General features: G+C 43.5%; 1 protein-coding gene across 5 annotated transcripts in view; it reads left to right on the forward strand.

Moving 5' to 3' along the window:
* BACH2 (BTB domain and CNC homolog 2) overlaps nucleotides 1-17,044 on the forward strand; it is a 192,508-nt gene extending 175,464 nt beyond the window's left edge. For all 5 annotated transcript variants that reach the window (XM_065835248.2, XM_071806754.1, XM_071806753.1 and 2 more), the window contains 2 exons: nucleotides 5,548-5,754; nucleotides 10,066-17,044. In XM_065835248.2, coding sequence (XP_065691320.1) covers nucleotides 5,548-5,754; nucleotides 10,066-10,545 — 687 coding nt within the window. In that variant the 3' untranslated portion in view covers nucleotides 10,546-17,044. The remainder of the gene's footprint in view (nucleotides 1-5,547; nucleotides 5,755-10,065) is intronic.
* Nucleotides 17,045-18,393: the final 1,349 nt, after the last annotated feature.

Raw genomic sequence — 18,393 nt, forward strand, 5'->3', positions numbered from 1 at the left:
AATAAGCCTGATGGACTCTGACCATCGGTTATCTCATGGGGCTGCTCAGTTCCTCTGGAGTTTGGACCTTGCTGGTGTTGATTTGAGTCCCAGAGTGCTATTGGTGCCAAAATTAAGGTCACAAAACATCATTTGCCCGTGTATCGATTGTGCGAGAAGTAGGTGAAAGGTTTCTTCTCTCTGCTTTTTTTAGGGCACTCTGCTTTCCCGCAGATGGATGCCGTTCAGGAGCACGTGCCCAAGTCGTTCAGTGCCAAAAGTGGGGTGCTAGGGCTTGGCGTGAGTGCCATGTGGGTGAAGGTGACCCCACTTTGCAGCCAGCCTCTCTGTCCCATACGGGGGGTGCAGGCTGCAGTTGGCAGTGCCAGAGGACATGGCAGTCCCTGTAACACCGCTGATAAATCCTCTCAGGGTTTCTTTGCCTTTCGTTTTCCTTCCTGTTAGGGGAGCCACCCAGAATCTTCCAAGATTTCCCTTTCTGAAGGCTTCATGGTAGAAGCAGCAAGTGCAGTTGGGGGTGTCCCCATGTTACAGAGTTGCAGGAATGAGGCCATTACTTGGTCTGCTGGGACTTAACAGAAATATTTAACAGTTTGTGTTGCTCTTTTCACCTGAGTGCCTCAGGCCTCCACAGGTTGTTAAAAATCAATTATTTGGATATAATACTAGAGACTTACGCTTGGTGCTTGCAGGCAGGTTCTGACAATCCTGCTTAAAATAGCAACAACAAAACAATAAGCCCTGAAATAATGAATTGTTAAGAAGGAAGTAGTCTGTCAGTCTGTTAACCTACTTAGGAACAGAAACTTCAGCACTACTTGCTTTTCTTGATATTCGTTTTCTTCAGCAAGTATCTATGGGTTTGTGTTTTTTTTCTGCTAGGAAACTCGTAAAAAGTATTGTACTACTAAACCAGTTAAAGAGAAATCTCAGTTCAGTCTAATTTGATGGATGAGTTTTCTTAGGAAAAGAATAAACAAGGGTAGGAGGAGGTAAAAGGTGGAGTTTTCCAAGAATTATTACTATCTAGAGAATTCCATTCAATGTCTCTTTCATTTATATTTTAAAATAAGTTCCTGCCTGGGTTAGTGACTCACTTTTCAAAGGAAATTTTCATAGAGGCAGAACTAATGCAGATGGACCACTGAGGATATTGTAGACAAATAACCTTCAGAGAGAGTCCAAAACCCTCTGTGTTAAGTGACCGGCCGCCACCCATTCTGTGTTTGACTTCTGATGCTTAGCAAAGTCAGAGCCCTAGTAAAAAGGGTAAACCAAACTTGCCATACCAGAAGTCTACTGGAGCTGTACTGAGTTATCTAAGATGAGTCTTCATCACTGCTTTGTGTTGCTACTCAGTGAAGAGTATGACGTAGAAAGGACAACCAGGAGCTTGCTTTGGAATGTAGTTCCTCCCCAGAATTCAGTGATAGGTCACCCCAGATTTCCTGATATTACTGGGTTTATAAACTTGAACGTGAGGAAGTTACTCTCCATGTTTTAGCTATTGTGATATTAAGGTAGGCTTAGGAAGTTTGTTGTCTTTACTAGCACTTAGCAGCTGAAGGAAGATGATGTTGAAATTTAGAGATAAAGAAAGTGAAAAAGCTAACGTTACTCATGAAATAAGGAATACGGGGCCTTGGACCTTTCCTTTATTCCAAAGGAAAAGAGAAGGGGGAGAGCAGCAGCAGCAGCAGTAACTAGTACTGTACGTGAGCAGCACAGCAGTAACTGGCACATGATCCAAGCTGGCACTAACTAGTGAAGCTTGAAGGGATTAATTGGTTATATATGGGCCTTTTATGTGCTGAGTCAATGGCTATCCCTGTCTGTATAGACCACTGCTGTTACTTAGACACTCAAAGCAGTGACATTTACACTGGTATCCTAATGCTAACACGGGCGAAAAAAAAATGCCGCAAAATCATAAACGAGTTTTCTTTTTCACCAGACTGGCTTGGCTGTCCTCTCAGGAGGACATCAGCCAGAGCCAGGGGCAATAGAGCATGCAGCGGTGACAGAAAAGTACCAGTTTGTTTGTTGTGTTGGTGTAAAAATGCAGGGAAAGAGTAATAGTGCTGATAGGGAAGATTTAAGAGCTCTGTGAGGTTAGCTGTGGCTGAAGTAACTCCTGGAAGGAACAGGGATCTCACTTACATTTCTAATTTGAAATAGGCCAAACTAAAGAGTACACAGTCATTTCCTGTATAAAATCCATAGTTGCTAAAAAGTTTACGAGAAAACATACTTGCTGGATTTTCCTTACACATCTTAGAAAAAAATGACTATCCTTTTTCAGCCACCTCAGGTAAGGTTTCTTCAGTTCTAGGACAGGGAGCTGCTGGAGAGAGTCCAGCACAGTCACGAAGATGATTAAGGGAGTGGAGCATCTCCCTTATGAGGAAAGGCTGAGGGAGCTCGGTCACTTTAGCTTGGAAAACAGGAGACTAAGGGGTGACCTCATTAATGTTTATAAATATGTAAAGGGTGAGTGTCATGAGGATGGAGCCAGGCTCTTCTCGGTGACAACCAATGATAGGACAAGGGGCAATGGGTATAAACTGGAACACAGGAGGTTCCACTTAAATTTAAGAAGAAACTTCTTCTCAGTGAGGGTCACAGAGCACTGGAACAGGCTGCCCAGGGGGGTTGTGGAGTCTCGTTCTCTGGAGACATTCAAAACCAACCTGGACACATCCCTCTGTAACCTCGTCTAGGTGTTCCTGCTCCGGCAGGGGGGTTGGACTAGATGATCTTTTGAGGTCCCTTCCAATCCCTAACATTCTGCTTTTCTGTGATTCTCTCACCTGCCTTAGATACTATAAGATGCAGCATCTTTTCTAAGTCCTATATTGCTCCCTCTGCAGCCAGGAGGAGGGAGAAGCCATGTGGGACACATTGCCATCCCGAGGCCTCCCTGTCCCCCATGCCAATTGCAGGGACCTGGGCATGACCTAATCCCAAACCCGCACTTCAGATGCCTCTGAGTGGGTCAGATGAATCCCACCCATGGCACAGTCATCGGCTCTTGCAGGTTGACTTACTGCTCTGTTGTGATAAATACCAGGGGAGAGTCCTGCCCTGCGCCGATACGAAACTCCATTAGCTTCTCTCTGTGGCAATACCCCGCTGCAGTTATTCACTGTGTCCAGGCCAAAGGCTTGGTGGTTTTTTTTTTTTTCAGTTGACAGCTAATTGCAGAGAGGGAGACAGGCAATAAAAATGCTGTGAATGGTGAAGGAAATGAGTCTGACTCACTTCCACTCTCCCTTTCACGTTTTTAATCCTGCGCAGTGCTGCCTGTGACAGGAGTGGGATTATGTTGGGTTTACTGATAGCAGTCTCTGGTCTGCAGTGTAGATAGTTTTATTTTCAATCTTTTTTCTTTTTTTTTTTTATGACTCTGTTTCTATTTATTTTCCCATTTCCCTTCAGCGACTTCTATCTGACAGATTTAAGTTGCTTCTCTTTCATTCCCATTCCAGCTGCAAGCACATCTCCTCCTTGCAAGTTAATATATTTTGAAAGGGAGAGGGAAGGAGAAATAAAGTTAACATCACTTTCCACTGTGGTTTTAAGAAAATAAGGGAAAACTGGCAACGTGAAAGGGCTGTTTTTGCTGTGAAACTGTGGTGTCTTTCAGAGGAAAGCATGGGCTGTTTTCATTTTCAGACCCTGGTTGAAGCTTGAGAAAAAAAGCAGGTGACACTGAGTTTATGTTGACCGTACAAAGGCTGGGGAGAGGAAATCAAAGAGGTTTCATATCATTAGGTAGCAGTCTGTAAACAAGGTTGTCCACATCACCATGCCTAAGGTCAGCCTTCCGTGTACAAGCAGGAGTTTGGGGGAATTGGGGCAGCGTTTGGTGTTTCTTGCTGGTTTAAATTGACCTGTCAAGTAGCCTGTTACAAAGTGGTGTCTGGACACATGGGGCAGAGGGCAATGTTCAGGGCATGAAACCGTCTGTAAGGATGCAGTAGGCGTTTGCACTGAATTTCACGTTGCCCAGGCTTGGAGGTGTGCAGAGAAATGATAGTAAAGCACAAGGGAACACAAGCTCATGAACAAGGCAGGTCCAGGACTGTCAGTGCCAGAGCCACCAGTGTGTGTTTGTGTACATGTGTCCTCAGCAAACTGTTCTGCATAAGCAAACCCAGCTCTCCGATGAAAAAAACTTCTAATCTGTGCTGCTATTTATCTCTAAATAACTAAAGTGCACTGTTTGAAGACGATTACCATGTTTTAAATATCGAAGGAACCTTTTCAACCCAAATCTTTTGCTTGGGTGGAGCAACTTAAGTTCAGTCTTCTTTGGTAGCCTGCATGTAGAATAGTGTCCTTGTTAGAGAGGTTGGATTGTACTAGAGAGGGACAGAAATGTAAATATTTACTGCCATCTTTTGGGCAGTGTGGGTATGACTCAGAAAAAGAAAGGGGGTCAATCGAATTACTCAGTTGTCTTCTCCTTCAGCTTTGTCAACTGATTCTTATTATACCACCAAACACAGCAGTCCAGCAGAGAACAGGATTTTTTTTTTATAGTCATGTTATTGGTCTCAAGTTACAAGTGAAGCAGGGTTTGTAGGGAAAGGTGCTCGCTTTGATTTGAACAAGTTGATAGGTTTGGGGAAAAAAAGCTAACAGACGTCTTTGAACACGTCCTCCGTTCTCCAGGTTTTGGGACAGTGTGTGGTTGTTTCTCCAAGCTGTTGGTACCTTTGTGTTTTGCTTTGCTTTAATGTCTAATTGCTACAAGTTGGAGAGATGGTTGAAATTCCTGAAGTCAGAACCTGGAGATACTGTCACATGGTTTGTGGTCAAAATGGGATGGCCGTTCATGATCTGAAGGAAAAATGTTTTACTGCAAGTAACTGAGGGTTTAGACTGTGTGTTTGTTTGTTTGTTTAAGTAATGCAACTCAGGTGCTCTTCAATCTACAAAAATGTGATTGGTTTAATTCAAAATGTATTTATTTTAGCAGGGTAGGGTATGTTTCATCACACTCTTGACCCTTTCTTCCTATGTGATGTACTGCTCAGCTGAAATGCTGATTAGACATCCTTTCCTAATTGCAGTATGGTATTTTTCATCCACCTGAGGTGTCAGGTTGCATTTTTGAACTCGCACCTAATCAAACTTTCAGTCCTGGCGGCCGTGCAGAGGCAGGTTTCCTGCTGCGGTAATAGCCCATTCCTTGAAACTAGTTTGAAATTAATAGCAGCAAGCTACTTCACTGTTTCCAAAAGGCCGTGTCTCTTAGTGGACAGACCCTTATTTTAATGCAAGGAGATCTGTTATTAGAGCTTTTTTAGAAATTGGGATTCACCTATATTTCTGATTTCGGTACAATTATGATCTGATCCTTACCAGCTGGACCTACACGATGTGCCACAAGGGAGTGTTAAAAACTTGCTCAATGTCAGACTTGGTGTGCTGTTTATTTAGGGGGCGGCAGCGTAGGTAATCATCCTTCCGCTCAATGTTGCTCAGCTTGCATTCAGCAAGCAAAATATGACTCTCTGCTCTTGTATTTGTTTGTTTTAGGTGAAACTTCCTTTTCCTGTTGATCAAATCACAGATCTTCCAAGGAATGATTTCCAGATGATGATAAAGATGCACAAGCTAACCTCAGAGCAGCTCGAGTTCATCCACGATGTCCGCCGACGCAGCAAGAACCGTATTGCAGCTCAGCGCTGCCGCAAGAGGAAACTGGATTGTATTCAGAACCTAGAATGTGAAATCCGCAAGCTGGTGAGTTGTGTGCTCTCGCCACAGCCCCACTCGCCCTCGCATGGCAGCTTGCAGGGCACTGACAGCAATTCCTGTTTTAATCTAAGGGAGTGAGGTAACTGGAGCAAGGCTAAATGCTGCACAGGAAATTCCTCTCTCATTCAATCATGGTTTGGACACCTCAGGTGTGGTTTGGGTTCCTAAACACAGATGTCTGCAATATAGACACCTGCGCTGGAGCTATTTGTCCTGGTTTCCTTTATAGTCAGTGAAGAGAAATAAATACCTGTGGAGTCTTATGTGTCTTATCCCACAGCAGAAGAGGTGAAATACAGCCCAGAAGTGGCTGTTCCTCTCCATTGCTAAACAGGATCACCTGGAGAGCCATGTCAGATGTAGACATCTTAGCTACAGGCACCTTAACTGAAAAATCTCCCCTCCATTCTGACAGTGCTCCTCTGGTCTGAGGGCCCTGCTCCTCTTCCCCTGCCATCTCTTGCCCATTGAGAGAGCAAGCTGGTACACAGCAAAAAAGAACTTGAGACAAGGGTCATGGAGAAAGACATGTCTACAGGGTGTCACTCAGCTGGAGGAATGCAGCACTGGAACTTAGAAGTGGGTTGGCACTTCCTTATCTGCTTAAAAGTCCTAAAAGCTTTCTGAGATGTCAAAAATAATGTAATACTCCCAGTTCAGCTGTTATGAGGAGTGTGGGTGTGCAGCACACAGAACCAGACAGTTTAATTGCATTACACAGCATAGATTTAAGAGTCCAACATTAAACCCAGCCTCCAAGGGTCTGAGTGATATATTCACATTGATAAAACAAAAGGAGCTGAAGCTGATTTCCTTACTAAGATCTCTGTGTACTCGGTTTCCGTTGAAATTAAAGATCATTTGGAGTCTCTTTGGTTTCAGTGTCTGTGTGCACATTTGAAACATGCTGAGTTGTAGGTTGAACTTGGTGGGTCTGAGGAGCAGGGTACTTCTTGTCATAACAGGTTGCATGTTTAAAGTGGCCTTTAGTACAGGCTTCATTGTGCTTCATTCTCTGCGCAAGCTGTAGCAAACGTAGCGTGAAAGAGAGAGGGATCTGTTGGAAGAAGCTGAGTTGCCGTCACCTCACAAGTGGCAGAAAACTGAGTGACTTTGTGTTACTCACTCGCTGCCTGTGCGTGTCTGCTTCCCGTCTGTAGCACGGAGGTGACGCTGACCCCACAAGCTGGTTGGGAGGCTTAAATCATCAAGGCTTGTGAAGCCTTCAGATGCTGTGCTGCTGAAGCCCCAGGGGAAAAAAAAAAAAAAAATAGAAACAAAAATCAAAACATTGTTCAGAGTAGTGCTCCACTGATGCAAAACAAACAAGACGTTGAAGATGATAAACAAAATAGTGAGCAACTGCTTCCTGCACTGAGTGTAATCCACAGTGCGTGCGGGGTGAGTCAGGGGCTCTGCAGGTTGAAAGAGCAACTCCTGGTGCAGGTGGTCAGGAAAAGCGATTCCAGGCTTGGCTGCACATGCCAGGCCCTCCACACCAAGCTGATGCTGGGGAGGAGTACATGTCTCTTGTTCTCCAGAGCAGAGCACCAGGGGCAGCACTCAAAGGGCTGGACTAGCAGCAAGGAGGGGTTCAGCTTTATACCTATAGCCTTCACTTGAAAATTAATTTGGGTTTTGTGCAATCCTGTCACATTACTATTATTGTCTAACATAATCAACTCCTTGTAAGCAAAATAAATTTTTTAAGTCCCCTTCTCTCGTCAGCATACACACACATCTCTGAGAAATGAATGAAAGGCAAATGAGTGACCTTGCGGTCCTGCTCCCTGATGAATTTCATTAAGCAAAAACCCTTTGAGTTGCAGAATTCTTCAAAAGAAATGTTGAAGTTTCTCTTTAGCAAGCTGGAGTATGTAGTGATATGGTGTGGCATTCTGAAAAAGGGCATTTGTAAAAAAGACCGTCATGATATGCTAGAGTATAAAGCTGCAAAATTAAATTTATGCAACCTTAACTTTGCCTCTCAAACACTCCTGCCCTCCCCCCATAGGCATGCTGTCCAAGCAGGCAGTCTGCTTCAAGGTCTTACTTTTACTCTTAGAAGAACCAGCTGTGAAACTCCAGTTGACCTCACACAATACATGGCCGCTGGTAATTCCTTTGTCATCTTCTGTCCACTTTGTGGCCAGTGATTTCCAGTCTCCTGAATTATGTAGTGGTTCTAGGGTTTAAGGGTTTTTCACTTGGTTGGGTCTTTTTAAGAAAGATCCTTTAGTCCCCTGCACTTAACTCATGTAAGTCACCCATCTTCTTAACCCGGATGGTTTCACGCAGACACTGGGTGAAATGGTCGTATCCTCTGGGTTTGATAGGTAATTTTTTATGCCGGCTTTCCCTTTACTCATCCATCTACCCACTCACATTCCGTTTTTTCCCTGCAAACTCACAGCATATTCTCTTCCATAATTCATTATCTCAAGATGTACTTGAGCATCTGTTTATTTTTTTATTATTTTTATGCTTTCTTGATAGATTTATCAATATTTTAGCAGTTGGTTCTTTTCATATGCACTGCTTTCTTTCTCACTTGCACAGCTGTATGCTTCCAGTGCAGGATTGAGACCCTGGGTAATACTATCAGCTGTCAACAACCACCCATGGTTGGTTTATCCGAGTTGTGGAGTTTTCACGCATTGGATGCCGAGGCAGCTTGAGTTTAGCAGTGTTACTGGGTGCGGTACGTGGCTGCACTGCTTTCAGGCCCAGCTCAGCTCCGGAAATAGCTCTGGTACTCTACAAAATCTCATCTATACCCTCAAGCTGTATGCCGATCTTCCTGGGTGGACGGTGATGCAGTAGAACCACCCCAGTTGGTCTATACTGAATCAACAGTAGTTTTTAGAGGTGTAACTCCAGGCTGGGTCTCCCTCTGTGCCTGACCTCTCTGATCTGCCTCCTGAGCACAGGGAGGGCAGCGCTCACCCAATGGGGGCTGGACGGCCACATCAGACTTAAGCTAGAATCACAGAATCACGCAATAGTTGGGGTTGGAAGGGACCTATGGAGATCATCTAGTCCAACACACCTGCTAAAGCAGGTTCACCTAGAGTAGATTGCACAGGAATGTGTCCAGGTGGGTTTTGAATGTCTCCAGAGAAGGAGACTCCACAAGCTCTCTGGGCAGCCTGTTCAGTGCTCTGGCACCCTCAAACTAAAGAAGTTTCTCCTCACGTGTAGGTGGAACCTCCTATGCTTCAGTCTGTGCCCATTGCCCCTCATCCTATCACTGGGCTCCACTGAGAACAATCTGATTCCATCCTCTTGACACCCACCCTTGAGATATATGTAAGGACCAATAAGATCCTATCACAGAACATCACACAGCAGCCTGCACTAGCTGGGGCTAGGAGCCTCACTGGTGCTTTGTCGGATGCAGAACAACCTGAGCTCCTTTTCCCAGTTTTGAATCCTGCATGAAAAAACAAGTCCTACCAGACTCTCTCGCTCTCCCTCCTCACCGATGCTGTCCTGCCCCTAACCCAGCCCCCTCCTAGAGCAGCCCGCTGACACAGTGACACTCTGAAAACATTCGAGCTAGGTGTTGGTAGAGGAGGACATTTGGGAACACAGGAGGCTGAGTCTTAGCAGAACAAGGGGGAAACGACACTGAACTTGTACTGAGTGTTAAGGCACCCACTGACCTGCAGGGTTTTCATACACATCTTCATAAAAATGTCTTGATTAGGTCAAACCCAAACCAAGAAACACCAGGACAGAAGAACATGAGCCATGGTCCAGGCCATAGAGCACACGTTTAAGCCAGATCCTCTCCTCTGATTAACACACCTCACAGGGATAACAGGGGATCAGCTGGCACATGGGCCCAAGGGTGCACCCAACCTGGCCGACCGACCCAGCAGGTAGAGGGTGAACTGAATTTCTGCAGTATATCCTTGCTTCAGGAACTGAACCCTGGTTTCTTGTTTAGATGGATAATGGCTTTTCCCCATCAAAATGTTTCTTGCAGAGATTTTTATATTGTCCGTCAAGCATTTTTAGTTTATTGAAGGAATTAACAGTTTCTTGAGGTTAACTTGTGACTCTGTCCTTCCAAATCAACTGTTTTTCTCCAGGTGTTTCCCAAACTGCAGTCCACACAAACCTTATGGTGGTCAAATACCTGACGTATTTGTGACTGTTCCTCTGCCCATATAAAAATAGCTGTGGCGTGTTGGTGTTCTTCTTGGGAGCCACTGTATTTGCGACCAGAGTGTGCAGCCAGCGGATATATCCAACCCTTCCTCAACCTAAGATGCCTCCTTTGTTTTTCAGGTGTGTGAGAAAGAGAAATTGCTCTCAGAAAGGAACCAGCTGAAAGCAAGCATGGGAGAATTGTTAGACAACTTCTCGTGTCTTTCTCAAGAAGTGTGTAGAGACATGCAGAGCCCGGAACAGATTCAAGCTCTCCACCGATACTGCCCCGTTCTCAGACCCATGGATCTACAGCCAGCCACCACCATCAGCCCCTCCTCAGCTGGCGTGGAGCAGAGCCTGGTGACCTCCCAGTGCGTCGGGGAGAGCATGCAGTGCTGCTCGGAGCAAGGCTCGGTGCAACTGGCAGCGCCCTGGCTGCCCAACAACGTCTCAGAGAATTGTTCGGCCGCCGGGGGATTGGATGGAGCCGACACAGGTACTTACTCCGAGAGAGAGCTTCCGCCAGAGCAGAGCAGCCAAACGGTCACGGTAGACTTCTGTCAGGAAATGACTGATAAATGTACAACAGATGAACAACCTAGGAAAGATTACACCTAGTGACTTGTAACCTTACCGCTACACCTGGTCAGGTGTTCTTCAGTCAGCCAGTGGCAGTGTTCATTTGTTGTCTAGAAGAACGTATTTGGTGCACACTACAGTGGTCTTAGCAGCAATACTGTTTTTAAGTATTCCCTCCTCTCTACAAGCAGGAGTTCTCTTCACAATGGTGCTATCCCTTGCTCAGGCAGGGAACGAAGCAGTGGCAACACTGTCTGTTTTTGTATGTTGATTTCAATCTTAACAGGGATGGACATAACACCTCTGAGGACCCAACCGCAGCTTTTTTTCTCAGTGGCCCATGTCACAAAACCCTAACTCAGGAATTTCCTCTGAATGTTCAATTTTTCATTGAAGACAGCTTCTTTACACATCAAAGTTTTATAGCTAAACTGTACATATTATATATAATATATATAAAATATATATATCCATATGCAAAACTCCCTGCATGCCTCAATTTTTCTCATCCTACAAACTGGAAGCTTTCATTTCTATTGTATAAACAAGTTCCAACATTCCTTTTTGTCTTCAATGCTAGAACTAGTTTGGTAACTTGTTACACGATATTTTTTTTTCTCGGTTCACAGTTCAGCAATATCATTCAATTTGTACTTATTTATAAAATTTTAATGTTGGAAACTTATTTGAGATTTTATTATAGACAATTTTTTTGGCACAGCCATTTTGTGCCACTTGAGCAACATGGAGTTATTTTATTTTCTTGCAGATACTGTACAGTAATGGTCAACTTTGCCACTTGCACTGAGTTTCTGGTCAAACCTCTTTTCATAAATGAAGTCATGACTTCAGCATAACTTGAGTATATGGTTTTCTTTGCTTTATGGCTTAAAGAAAATAGAAAGGTTTTAGCTAATAGACAAACACTCAGGAGCTCATTATGTAGTAAAAACGGTCTTGCCAAATACTGAATTCACTATACAATTTGTAAAGAGAATCTGCTTGAATTATTTTTGTATTCAGACTCTTTTCTGTTTCACAAGCCAAGTTTAAGTGCTGTTAATGACGCTTTTGGATTCTTATAGGGGAAAGTATATTTCACTGTTTAGAGAAAAAGTATTTGACAACTGGATCAGTTCATCATACGTTCCACGAAGTAAAGCAAACAGAGATCACATCGATACACTTGTGGGGGGGACTTTTTCTCCAGCCCCACTCTGCATCCTTTACTCATGGAAGCAACTGCTGCTCCGGCTGGTCCCCAGAGCCTCACCTCAGCTGTCCTCAGACATTACCTGTTTTCTCCAGACCCAGGCTGCAGAGGTGGGTCTGGTGAAGACGGTGATCCTGCCTTGATCCTGCCTGGGTAGGCAGAGTTGCAGGATCAGACCCCTAGTTGTTGACTTTGGTTTCCTTATAGAAGTCAAGTTAGCACTGTATCCTCTAATCGCAAAACCTACATCTGCCAGCACCGGATTCGGTGTCTTACCCATCCAATTCTTGTGTTCCAGGATCCTCTGGTCCTACAGCATTGCCCTCAGCACAAACCACGGCTGAAAGAGCGCTGTCTCAAAGGAAACTACTCAGTGAATTGGCTTAGTTGTGACTGTATTGGATTTGTATCTTAGGCAATCTTGACTCATGTTATGACTGGGTGAGACAGCAGCTTTCCAAGCATAACATCTGTATGTACAGTGTAGACAGAATAACGTCCTCCTAATGCTTTTTTAATAATAATTATTATTATTCTAAGTGTACTGAGTTTTTATTTTGTGGTTCTTTGCCCTACGTGTGCCAGGTTGCGTGGCTTTATCCTGGACGACAATTGTCACGTGCTTTACTGGCTGAGATTTTTCTTGCTGAAAAAAAACAACCAGCTGTTCACACCTACTAAAGAAAAATAAAAAAAAGGTTGGGGGAAGCAGCTTCTCAGAAGCACTAAGTGATTATGTGGTCTTCTGTGCTAACGTTTACACTAGAGGTGTGCGCTGGTGCTTTTTTGAGGCACATCAGCATCTTGACCCTGGAGGAGGAATCAGCTCCCTCTCTCCACTTCTTCCATCTTCAGACTCTGCTCATGGACTGTCGCCCACTCGCCACAAAGTCTTGCTTTTACCCTCTTCACCCAAACTATTGTAGCCAAGCTACCGAGGAGGAAATGCATATAGCATGTGCCATGTTTGTTGAAAATATTTTTTTTCCCCCGCATGTACAAAGAAAAACTAGTATATAATGTAGGAGAATATTTATGTTTAAGTATTAATCATTACTGTACAAAATCCTTACTTTTAAGTGTTCAAAAGTATACAAATGCCATAAACTCCTAGTTCACACAGTTGAAAAAGGGGGAGGAGTCGTCCTTTCTTTTTAAAAGAGCTTAACCTAAAACTATCTGAACCCCCTCCCAGCCATCTTTTGCAGGTAACTGACTGAGAAGCTCTTTGGCAGGGAGGAGGGATTTGATTTTCCTTGGAATTTGTTGACGTTGCAAAGCAGTTCTGTGCTTCGCAGAGAAGTTTTGTTTCTATGAGACCATGGTGAAAGCTAGAATTTAAAACTAAATGTGAATCACATTATAGAGTCATAGCTACTTGGTGGGGGGGCTGGGGTGGGCGGGAGGGAAGGGTCAACTGACACAGTATTTTAAAGATGTTTTTCTGTTGCCTTTTTTATTTTTTAAGTGACCTCTTATATATATGAATAGATAGAATGTTTTATGAGTATAAAACCAAGTTTTAACTTGCTTCCTGACATGAAGATTTACTCTACTAACAACTCATGTGCAACTGGTACTCTTGACCTCATTCCGACGGTTTAAAAAACCCACCCTCACAACCCATTGCGCTGCAGCTCTGAGGTTTGACCTGGCTTCATACTGGTGCTGGGTCTCTTGATTTCCTCTACCTTGGGAACTGATATTTAAAACCACTGCTCAAATAAGTGTCTCTTCCTCGACCTTTCTCTTGTCCGTCTCTCTTTGCCCCCTTCCCATCCCGCGGCTTTTCTGGATGTTTGATTTCCTTCTTTCCCATTAGAAGTAGCTGGTTTTGTGTCATTGCTTCCTATATTTACATGTATCATGGTTTTTCAGTGAGGTTTTTTTGGTGGTGGTGATGGTGGTGGTTGTTTTTTGTTTCTATTTTGTTTTGAGGTTTTTTTTGCTATTCCGAACCATACGGCTCCTAAAGTGGTTACTGGGCTAAAGTCAAAGGAAGATTTGGGGAGGATTAGCTTCAGAACTGGACACCAATTGACATACCTAACGGTTCTTTTCATGAGGTCCAAACAACTGACCATGAGAATACCATTGGAAAGACAAAACAAACAAACAAACAGAAAAACCTGACTGCAGTATTTATGAATTTTAAGCGTTTAGCCAATGGTCACCATGATCTTACTTTTGTCAAAGAGGATTCGTGCAGCATGGGTCCTGCCAAGCATCATTTGGGAACGAGGTGGTGAGACCCCATTTCCACGTGGGATGCTGCATCACTCTCATGGGTGTGCGAGTCCTTGAAGCTTTGTCCAGTCTGTATCTAGTCCTCCTTGTCCTTTGCCATTGCTGTACTTGTATCGCCAGGAAACCTCATTTCATTTAGGCTTGTTATGCTTTGTCAGGTGAGTACTACACTATATAATGTGTTTGTTTCTCTGCGTTCTCTGGGGGTGCCTTGAACACAATTAAAGCTCATTGCAAGCTGATTCTGGAACAAAAATGTAGTGGAAAAAAAAAATTAAAAAATGAAAAAGAGAAAACGAAACAGAAAACAAGCAAAACAAAAGCAAAAATGTTGGGTGTGTTATCAGGAGATCCCATTATTTATATCACGGACTTCCTAACGTGATGACTCAGGCGTCAGAGTTTGATGCTGCAGTATAAAACTATTATTTTATATATTGTACAAGTAATTTATTAAATGTCTTTCTAAGGGTATATGCTGCTTTAAAGATGCACTATATTTTTGGATCTAATCCTTGTATTTTTTTTTTCCCAAGGAAGTAAAATGTGCTGCAAAGGCAAGCCACAGTGATTAGTATGCTAACCGCTACTTCTCTTTAAAAAGGAGAGTGGGAACTAGATACGTAACTTTGCAAAATGGAATAATTGCTGCCAGAGAAGTGATTAATACTGATAGTGCGGTCGTTAATCTGGAGTCCAACACTCTGTCAAGTCTGTATTCTAAAGAGTGCTTAAATGAAAGTTAAAATCCTAGCTCTATAGTTAGACTTCTTAATATGTAACTTTATGATTGCCTAATAAATAAAGCAAATCTGCATGCTGGAATCACTATAATCCTGTAATAAAATGAAATCTGATCCACTAGGAGAAAGCAGGGCGAAGCATTGCAATTCTAGAATCAACACCACATCCTCACTTGTGTCTTGAAATCCACTGCTGTGGTGGTTAAAAAAGAGAGAGGGGTGGGTTTGCAGAACAGAAGAGCTGTGCTGAATTTTGCAGTGAGACAAAGTGAACATTTGCCAGGTTTACAGAAGCTCGCAGTTTGCTCCACTTCATGTCCTCGACCATTGCAACAAGGAGCACTGCTTTCACTTTGTTGTTGTTTTTCCTGATCTGAAATGCGTTTGGAGGTGCCTCCGGGTGAATGTTGTAGCCCATGGTTACAGCATTTTGAAAAAAAATCTCTATTTTAGGGCTGCCTAGAGGAGGTTTAGCTCAGTATGAGCGGCAGAGCTGATGGCCACACATAAGGAGGGGACTGCTAAGTATGGAGTGGTTTATTTTTATCGGAAGTGAAGTGAAACTAAAACGATTAACATAAAGAACTTATGCTCTCTTTCCTGCTAGAAATTTTCTCAACAGATTTTGACTTCGTTTCAGTTTTGTCTCTGCCAACACAGTCCGAGTTAATTTTATATCCGTATATAATACATGTATGTATGTATACATACATCCATAATTCTAGTCAGAGTGTGTGTGTATTTTCCTGTTTATAATACCAATATGTATATTTATAATACTCCTTGGAGTATTTAATGACTCAGGCATCAGATCTGATGCTGTAGAATACAATATATGTGTATATGCATATGTCCAAATATTGTGTGTATATTTAAAAGATCTATTGTTGGTGGTCTGTAGAATAATTATTCCCTTCACTCTCAAAATTTTAATGGCATTACTTGCAATGACTAAGTGTACAGTATTTTCCTACACTCCACCAAGATAGGTATTATTTATATCGAAGTCAAATATTGATATGCATTTTAAGGTATTATGTGGATAATATTGCCATTTTTGCAAGTAAAATTGCTTTTTGGCAGGAAGGAATGCTAAAAAGAAACCTTTTTATAAGGTCATTACGCCAACCAAACGACTGCTAAAAAGCCAGTTAGATGACTCCTGTTCTTGTATGAATTTTGGCGACTGTGGGCAGAGCCCTTTCGGTAGGTGAAAGTCACTGCGTGGCCTGTGCAGTGCCACTGTTGTCCCTTCTGGCTCATTTAGGGCATGCAGAAAGAAACCAGTGTCCTAAAATAGAAATGGCAGCTGGCAGGGTTTGATTTCATTGATGGCTTAGAAGCAGAGACAGTCCCAGGCTGCGAACCCGAACGACCCCTCTGCATTGGCGGGAGCTGAGCAGGGGCTGCTGTGGCGGGCCAGGCTCGTCCCTCTGGGGGACACGGGCAGAGGAAGGAGCAGCCACCCCACACCAGGGGCCATGGTTGGGATCCCCCCACCAGGCCGGTGTTATCCTGAATTTGTGATGGACCCCAGAGACAAGTGTGTGGTTTCAGGCCCGTTCTCACTCCTAGGTCTGCTGTGCCTGGAGCGATCCGGATCCCTCCAAGCGGCAGGAACGCTACTAAACACTTTGGTGATATTTGATGCGTGGTTGTTTACTCGTAGTTCCGAGCATCGCCTTTGATTTCAAAGGTTGGGGAATGCCCTAAGAGTTTGTTCCAGAACCAGTTGGTTGCAAGTGCACCTCTTATCTATGCCTTACAAACTTCAGAGGCCATATTCAAAACAGGGTTTTATCAGTGTATGCAAGGGGGTGCAACCCCTCTTCTCTTCCTCCCCAGGTCAAACAGTATGGACAGTTTTCACACATATCTACCTGTATAACCCTCTGTACCTCTCATAACTGGTCAATGACTGTAACAGGTTACATCAGGTGTTTTTTCTACATACTTTTTACACAAATTCTATGCGATTAATGTAACTTAATTCAATGCATCATTTTATTGTACTAGTTCTTAAGCTTGTCTTTATTTTTTTTCTAGGTGACTGTGGTTTCTTGTGATTTTTATTGTATAAATAAATGAGGTGGCTGTTGATGCTTACTCTCTGTTACTAAGAATTTTTACCTTTTTGGAAGAAAGCATTGCTATGAACTAATGAATTTAAAACATCATTTACTCATTGTAAATACAGTATTGTGCAAAAAACAAAAATGAAAAAAAAAAAGAACACCCAACCCTTTTCATTCATTTGAATTGCTAGTGTTAACTGAATTTTGTCTAGACACCATTTCTGTTGATGAAATAAAGACATATCATTATGTATTGTAAATTGACTCATCTTGACTCTCAAATTGATGTTGCAATTCTCAGTGAACATGGTGGTTGTAGGTGAAATTTGGGAGGGTGGGCTGGATGTGATTGATAGTGCCTGGTGAATCTCTGGACTGATGAAGAGACCTCTGCTCAGGTGGTCCCATTGCTCCTTCACCAGTCGTCTTTGATCCAGGGATCCAGATATCTTTGATCTGCTGCAGCAACAGCCGAGGGTATTTCATTGCAGAGATGAAACAAATTGTTGTGGAAGATCAAATAAGCTGTAGCTATACCCATTCCCCTAGTGCTTGGCTTAAGGCAATTCTGCTTTGTTTTGGTCTTCTGAAGTGTCAGTGTATGTGTTGGGAGGCAAGGAGAGAGCTTGGGGTTTGTTTCCCGTTTACAGAAAACCTGAGAGAAGTTGAAAGAGGTTTCTGTAGAAACAAAACTATTAGCTGAAAATCTCTGTGTGTAACCCAAATAGGGTAGTGTTCCTTTGTAAAGCAGGAACTTGTGCCATGGACCCTTAGCATCACTTAATCTGCAGAAGATCCAGGAAGGACAGAAGAAATGGTAACAGCCTTGGATGCTATTCCCACAAGCAGGTGTGGGGTCTAGCAAGGGGTGTTTGCTCTCTGGGACTCCCAGACAGGTGGGAGCCACCTCTCTCCTTGGGTTGGATGCAACCTGAGAGCCTGCTCAACAACTTGGCAAGGGAACACCTGGGAAGTGGGGGAGGCATGACTAGTTGTCCTGCCCTGGCCCATATACTTGCTGGGACGCTGCTGTGGGGAGCAGGGAGGAGGGCAAGCTCCTAGAGGGAGGCTCCCAGGCTTTTCGTCACCAGACAGAAGACCCTGAGTCACGTGCCCTGGGCCACCATCCTTAGGGATTGAAACTGTGTCACCCTCCATCTGCAGCAGTGAAAGCTGCCTGCAATTTTTTCAATCTTAAAATTCTTTGTGAAGAAAATCAAACACGTTACTTCACAGAGTTTCCTGAATTTTCCTGTTGAGCATATATGAAGAAAGCTTCCCACCCCCTCAAATCTGTCAGAAAATGTAGCATCCACCACATCTACACATAGCCTGGCCATGGCAAATGTACTTTAGCAAAGCTGTTTCTCCATTCCTATCAGTTAGCAGGTGCTCAATGGCCTTCTCTTTGCCTTAACATACTAACCGAATGCAATGAGTTTGTAGTGACGCAGAAAAATAATGTAAATCATGTGCACTGGAACAAAACCACCGTAATCCCATGTAATCCTTATGCCTGACTTTTTTTTCCTGCTGTCCTGCTTTCTACTAGCCTTGCCTTAGAGTTGCCAAGTCACTGAGGATTTTTATACTTGGGGGAACTGGCATA

Source organism: Patagioenas fasciata, chromosome 3, assembly GCF_037038585.1.
Source record: "Patagioenas fasciata isolate bPatFas1 chromosome 3, bPatFas1.hap1, whole genome shotgun sequence".
NCBI lineage: Eukaryota > Metazoa > Chordata > Aves > Columbiformes > Columbidae > Patagioenas > Patagioenas fasciata.